We start from the raw sequence: 6,871 nt of genomic DNA, 5'->3' as shown, positions 1-6,871 counted from the left end.
GAGTGCTGGGATTAAAGGCGTGTGCCACCATCGCCCGGCCTGATTAGCTGACTTTTGTCTAGGGATCTTGGCAAAGGGAAAGAGGAATAGGTGAGTCCTGGGCTCAGGGCCGTCTGGTGGTCTTACCTCATCTTACCAGGGTTGGATGTCAGGTACTTCCCTTAGATGCTGGCCACCCCTGTGTGGTGCAGACTTAGTGCATTTCCTGGAACCCGACGCTGCCTGCCCTGGCAGCTGTGAGGCCTGGGCCCCACAATCGCCAGTCATATAAACAGTTTTAGAAACATTGCTGCTGAGCGATATTATAACACACCCTCCTGTCAAAGATTTGACAGGGAAACATAAGCCAGGGGAGGGGGATGAGGAGCCTACCTGACTCCATTTTGAAGGCAGAAGCCTTTATGCTGTGTCAGTTTCTTTTTACCATGAGAGTTGAGTTGCTTGTCTCCTGGAACCTTCCCCAACCCATGACACTGATTTGTTTTTGAGAATACCCCGACCCTCCCTAGCCCTTCCTAATCCTGGCCCCTCCCTAATTACATGGCGGGTGATTTTTTATTTTTTATTTTTCCTCACTGCTACATCGTCTGTCTTCTGGGAAATTATTCCTTAAAAAGGACCCAAGAGCTGGATTCTCTGCTGTTCTCTTTAACTCAATTTAGGAGGCAGTCGCTGGCCAGCTCTTGGGTACACCCCAATAAAAATCAAGCTTGCTTCAAATTTTGCCCAAATTGTGGTAGTGGTCTTATTTTCCATGTTTGCGATTAACAAGGTGAGAAAGTTGGGAGCCAGCTATTAAAATGTTGGGTCTGAGGGAAGCGGCTGGAACCCGATTTCCTAGGTCGGAGAAAGAGGTGCCTGCCCTTAGGGGTCTAGAGACAATCTGATGGGGGAGGGCTGGGGGCGGGACCCTGAGTCTGAAGGAGGATTGTCAGGGTGGGGATTCCTGGGTCGAGAAATAAGGGCTAGGAGCCAATCTCCAGGTCTGAGGTAGGAGAGCCTGCCCAGTTCTTCCAGGCGTGTGGCCTTCCTGGGAACACCCTTTCCCAGGGGCAGCCTTTAAGGACACAGCTTGTACATCTGGTCCCACTACTTCTGTGGACTGTGGAGGTGGAAAGAGGCTGTGAGGGCGTGGGAGACGAGCCAAATCAACTGGGAATGGCAGCTGTACCCCGATACTCTGGGAAAGTGGTGGTGGTAACTGGGGGTGCTCGCGGCATTGGGGCTGGGATCGTGAGAGCCTTTGGTGAGTAAGGGTCTTCCTGCCTGGATTTTAAGGATGGCTGGGACGACAGGTTCTCAGAGTGGAAGAGACTCCATTTCCTTTTCTTTAAAAATGATTAACTTATTCTTTTTTATTTATTTTGATTTATTTAACTTTATTTTATGTGCATTGGTGTGAAGGTGTCAGATCTCGTGGAACTGCATTTTCAGACAGTTTGAGCTGCCGTGTGGGTGCTGGGAATTGAACCCGAGTCCTCTGGAAGAGCAGTCAGTGCTCTTAACCACTGAGCCATCTCTCCAGCCCCCGATTTATTTATTCTTAAATAATTTGTTTAGCACCCACACACGGAGACAATGGGGACGTTCTATCTAGCCTGGGTCTGAAAAAGCATGGAATAAAACCGGACTTGCTGAACATAGCGGACAATGAGGACTACTGAGAACTCAAGAACAATGGCAATGGGTTTTTGATCCTACTGCACGTACTGGCTTTGGGGGAGCCTAGGCAGTTTTTGTATGTCTGTGTGAGAGAGTTGGGTCCCCTGGAACTGGCGTTACAGACAGTTGCGAGCTGCCACGTGGGTGCTGGGAATTGAACCCGAGTCCTCTGGAAGAGCAGTCACAGCCAGTGCTGAGTTTGGCGTTACCACTGGGCCATCTCTTCAGCAATCTCTCCAGTCCTCAGTTTTACCTGAGTCAGTTTGGACTGTTGGGTGAGCTGTGTGACGACAGCTTCAGCCGGTGCTGATAAGCCTGCCTGCAAGAGTTCTTCCCTTGGCTGGGCGGTAGTGGCACACGCCTTTGATCCCAGCACTAGGCAGGCAGAGTTCAAGGCCAGTGTGGTCTACACAGCAAGTTCTACTAAGCCTGGGCTACACAGAGAAACTGTCTCGAAAACCCGGAAGAGTCCTGGGTTAGGATTAGGGGTTAGAGTTAGGCTTTCCCCTGATGGATCCCTACAGACGATAGCTTTGAGGAATATATTCCTCGTAGGTTTGGGATTTTTCTAGAATCCAGGATGGCGGTCCAGCAGAGGCTTGATGATGGAGGGAATTTGTCTCAAGATTCTGCCCTTTGCGAGAACAGAAACCAGAGCCTCTGGAGAGCGGTGCTCCGATTGTCCACGGGGGGCAGCAGAGGCAGCGCCCCAAGTCGGCAGGACCCATAACTTTTCTCCCTCTCTTTGTTGGCAGTGGACAGTGGAGCTCAAGTGGTTTTCTGTGACAAGGACGGTGAGTGATCAGTCCTCAGCCCTGCCTTCCCTCCATCGACGCACGGATCCAAGCCTAGCACTCCTCCCTCAGCCCCCATGCCTGGACCCATGTCCTCTGCCCTTAGTCTCTGGCGTCTAAGCCTCAACTCTTCTCCCTCAGACCCAGAGTCTTTCTCTTACAGAGGCGGGGGGCCGGGCTCTGGAGCAGGAACTCTCGGGCACTGTCTTCGTCCGTTGTGATGTGACTCAGGAAGGAGATTTGCAGGTGAGCATTGCCTATCCCTACCCTCACCCCCCGTCTCTAGTAACCCCACCCCTCTCCTCGCCTCTTTGCCAGCTCAGTGCGCACAGGTGCACAGGAGACCCTTTCTCCGGAGACTCAGCCTCCCGCTTTCGCCTCTTCTACAGGGGCTCGCTGGGCTCTGTCCTCCACTTGAGTCAGGTGGGAAGAGGGAGCATCAGTAGTGAAGTCGGCTTGTGGGCGAGCCTGTGGGGCATTTTCTTTTCTTTTCTTTCTTTCTTTTCTTTTTTTTTCTCTCTTTGGTTTTTCGAGACAGGGTTTCCCTGTAGCTTTGGAGCCTGTCCTGGCACTAGCTCTTGTAGACCAGGCTGGCCTCGAACTCACAGAGATCCGCCTGCCTCTGCCTCCCGAGTGCTGGGATTAAAGGCGTGCACCACCACTGCCCGACTTTTTTTTTTTTTTTCCCTCAATACTGGATTTCCCTGTTTAACAGTCCTGGCTGTCCTGAACTAGCTCTTGTGACCAGGCTGGCCTTGAACTCACAGGGATTCACCAGCAGCGTCTGACTCCCGAGTGCCACAACCGCTGGGGGGGCATTTTCTTATTAGTAGTTGTTGTGGGAGGGTCCAGCTCCCCGGGGGATACGCTATCACTAAGCAGGAGGTCCTGGATCAGGGGGCTGAACAAGCCCTAGGGAGCAGGCCAGTGGGTAGTGTTCCTCCGTGGGCTCTGCTTCAGCTCCGACCTACAGGCTTCTGCTCTGAGCCCCTACCCCAACTCCTCTCAGTGATGGAGTGTGACCCTCCCACTCCCCTCAGTGATGGAGTGTGACCCCCAACTCCCCTCAGTGATGGAGTGTGACCCTACCCCTCCCCCACTCCCCTCAGTGGTGGAGTTTGATCCCCCCTACTCCCCTCAGTGATGGAGTTTGACCCTCCCCCTCCCCCCACTCCCCTCAGTGATAGAGTGTGACCCCCCACTCCCCTCAGTGATGGAGTGTGACCCTCCCACTCCCCTCAGTGATGGAGTGTGACCCCCCACTCCCCTCAGTGATGGAGTGTGACCCCCCACTCCCCTCAGTGATGGAGTGTGACCCTCCCCACTCCCCTCAGTGATGGAGTGTGACCCTGTCCTCCCAGTTGCTTTGGTCACAGCAGTCAAAACCCTGGCCATGCCCTGGCAGCTGAGGTGCTCAAGCATCTGGTCTGGGTCCCCCAGCTTCCTGTCTTCTCTCCTTTCTTGACCTCCTGTGACCCTTCTCCCCTCCACCTCACTCTGCCCTGCTACCCCAACTGAGCCTGTCCTGACTCACTGCAGTCTGTTCTCTCCTCAGACTCTGATTTCCGAGACCCTGTCTCGGTTTGGCCACCTGGATTGTGTGGTGAACAATGCCGGCTACCGTAAGTTGTGTGGCTTACGGGCTACTGTCCCCCAATGTCTGCTTCTATCCTATTGTCCCATCCCTCCCCTTAAAAGGTGTTACGTGTGTGCATGTGTGTGCACGTGTGTGTGTATGCCTGTGCCATCTCCATGCCTCAGTTTCCGTCTTTGAAATAAGAATCATCGGGGCTGGAGAGATAGCTCAGTGGTTAAGAACATTGACTGCTCTTCCAAAGGTCCTGAGTTCAATTCCCAGCAACCACATGGTGGCTCACAGCCATCTGTAATGAGGTCTGGTGTCCTCTTCTGGCCTGTAGACATACACACAGACAGAATATTGTATACATAATCAATCAATCAATCATCACCTTTTTCATTGGGGGTGCTGTGGTCTCCAAGCGAGGTCACACTGCCCCTTAGGTTATTCCAAGAGCCTGCATGGTTCCTGCTTTTCTGAAGGCCCAGGCCGTGGTTGGTGACAAGGACACCCCAGGCCCTGGCTGGTGACAAGGACACCCAGGCACACTTTATCAGACTCCATGTGGTGTGGCAGTCTGGAAGGTTTCCATTAACCTAACATGTGTCCCCATGGAGACTAAGGCTCAGAGAGCAGGCAGGCCCTCCAGAGTCCCAGGGCTCCCCTAGCATTCAGAGTTGCAGGGAGTCCCTGTATCTGTGTCCTTCTTTTCTTAGGCTCACGCTTATTCAGTCTGGCTACATAATCAAATTCCGTTGTGGGGAGTGCAGGGAAACCCACATTCCACAGTGGGGAGAGCAGATACCAGCTGGGGCGTGGCCCAGTGATTTAGCCCTGCAATGGCAGGTCTGGGCCAGCAGAGACCGCCATGGTGTACACCACGGCACAGCCTCCTTCTTTGCCTTGCTCCCTAGCTCTCTGCCTCTCCTCCGATCCTCTCCCCTCTCCTGTCTCTCTCTCTCTTCTCTTCCCTTTAGACCCACCTGCGCAGTGGCCTGAGGAGACTTCTGCCCAGGACTTTCGCCAGCTGCTGGAGCTGAACCTACTGGGGACATACACCCTAACCAAGGTGAAGCAGGCGCAGTTGCAATGGGCGTGTCTCATTTCATCGGGGGCACGTTGAACAGTGGTTATCAACCTGTGGGTAGCAACCCCTTTGGGGGTCAGATGACCCTTTCACAGGGGTCATCTAAGATCATCAGAAAACACAGATATCCACAGACTTTATGCTTGGGGTCAGCAGAACATGGAGCTGTGTTAAAGGGGTCAGCCTTCGGAATTCTGAGAACCGCTGCTCTAGAGGACCCTGCTCTATGTAGAAAACAAATGGACCCAGAACCACATCACCACCACCACCACCACCACCACCACCACCACCACCACCCCCCCCCCGGGCAGCTACAGCCTCCTCAGACTCTTCCAGAGCCTCCAGGCCTGCTTGGAGGTGGCCAAGAGGATGTGAAGAGCCCAGGGGGTAGGACTAAGATGCAGCCTTAGCTTGGATCCCCAGCACCATGCAAACCAAGCGTGGTGATGTGACCTGTGAGCTCACACTTACTTAGGAAGTAGAGGCAGGAGGAGCAGGAGTTCAGGGTCAGTCTTGGCTGCAACGTGAGATTCTTTCCCCAAAAACAAACCAGGAAGGAAAGGGCTGGTGCTCCTGGTCTGGGGGAGGGCCCTGCTGCTGCTTCTGGGTGGGAGGAGAGGCCATAGATGGAGATGCGTACAAGGCCATGCTGGTGAGCCCAGTCTTGATTTCAGATGCAATAGGGAGCCATGGAGCATGGTTGAGGTCCCTAATCATATTCTAGAATGTTCCATGCTAAACTCACTGATCAATCTGCAGCACAAGCCTCTCCCTAGAAGTTCATCCCCATGAGGACAGAAATCTCTCCCTTTGTTTTGTTTTTATGAGCAATAGGAGCCATGAAGCTGGGCGTGGAGATGCACATCTTTAATCCCAGCACTCAGGAGGCAAAGGCAGGTGGATCTCTGTGAGTTCGAGGCCAGCCTGGTCTACAGAGTGAGCTCTAGGACAGCCAGTGAATATAAATAGGATACATAGTGAGATCCTGTCTCAAACAAGCAATAAAGAGGGGTAGGGGGCATGGGAAGGGTTTTGCTCCCACAAATACTATTTTAGGCACACTTACTATTACTGGCCCATTTGAGAGGAGAGAAGGGGCCCTAGTGGTCAGGGTGCCCTTATACTCAGGATGGTCTCATTATGGAAGTGACAACCCAGGACAGTCACCAGGGTCCTCTCATTCCTAGGCAAGCTGAGATGGTCACTGTGTGAATGGCTTTCTCAGGAGGGAGCAGTCCAGAGTCTCTGAGGTCGCAGCGTCCAGGCTGCATTTGGTGGAGTGGGGGTTAGGCACAAACCCTTGTAGGTTCCTGTTCTAGGTGGCTCCAGGGTGCAGGTGTGTGCTCAGTCATGTTTAGTGGTGAGAACAGGCTGTGCCTGTTCAGCTCCAGTGCCCACGGCAATCAGAGGAACAGACTGAGCTTATCGGGCTTTATCAGGTTTGTGGAGGAGTGGCCAGAGACGGTGGCAGAAAGTGGGGCACATCTCCTGAGGTTCACATGTCACATTCTGACCACAGAGTTTTGGTCAACCTGCACACACCGTCTCTGAATGGAACAAAAGGTGTTCTCCTCAAAACAGGCAGGGTTTTTTTTTTTAATTTATTTATTATGCATATAATATTCTGTCTGTGTATGTCTGCAGGCCACAAGAGGGTACCAGACCTCATTACAGATGGTTGTGAGCCACCATGTGGTTGCCGGGGATTGAACTCAGGACCTTTGGAAGAGCAGGCAATGCTCTTAACTG

General features: G+C 53.0%; 1 protein-coding gene across 1 annotated transcript in view; it reads left to right on the top strand.

Annotated features, from left to right (window-relative positions):
- The first annotated feature begins 1,158 nt into the window (after positions 1–1,158).
- The window catches only part of Hsd17b14 (hydroxysteroid 17-beta dehydrogenase 14), an 11,924-nt gene continuing 6,211 nt past the window's right edge, over positions 1,159–6,871 (top strand). Inside the window, exons 1-5 of the mRNA XM_013353615.2 lie at positions 1,159–1,246; positions 2,394–2,456; positions 2,620–2,702; positions 4,012–4,078; positions 5,013–5,104. Of these exons, the coding sequence (XP_013209069.1) occupies positions 1,159–1,246; positions 2,394–2,456; positions 2,620–2,702; positions 4,012–4,078; positions 5,013–5,104 (393 nt within the window). The remainder of the gene's footprint in view (positions 1,247–2,393; positions 2,457–2,619; positions 2,703–4,011; positions 4,079–5,012; positions 5,105–6,871) is intronic.

Source organism: Microtus ochrogaster, unplaced genomic scaffold (assembly GCF_000317375.1).
Source record: "Microtus ochrogaster isolate Prairie Vole_2 unplaced genomic scaffold, MicOch1.0 UNK14, whole genome shotgun sequence".
Taxonomy (NCBI): domain Eukaryota; kingdom Metazoa; phylum Chordata; class Mammalia; order Rodentia; family Cricetidae; genus Microtus; species Microtus ochrogaster.
This window is presented reverse-complemented; position numbering and strand designations above follow the sequence as displayed.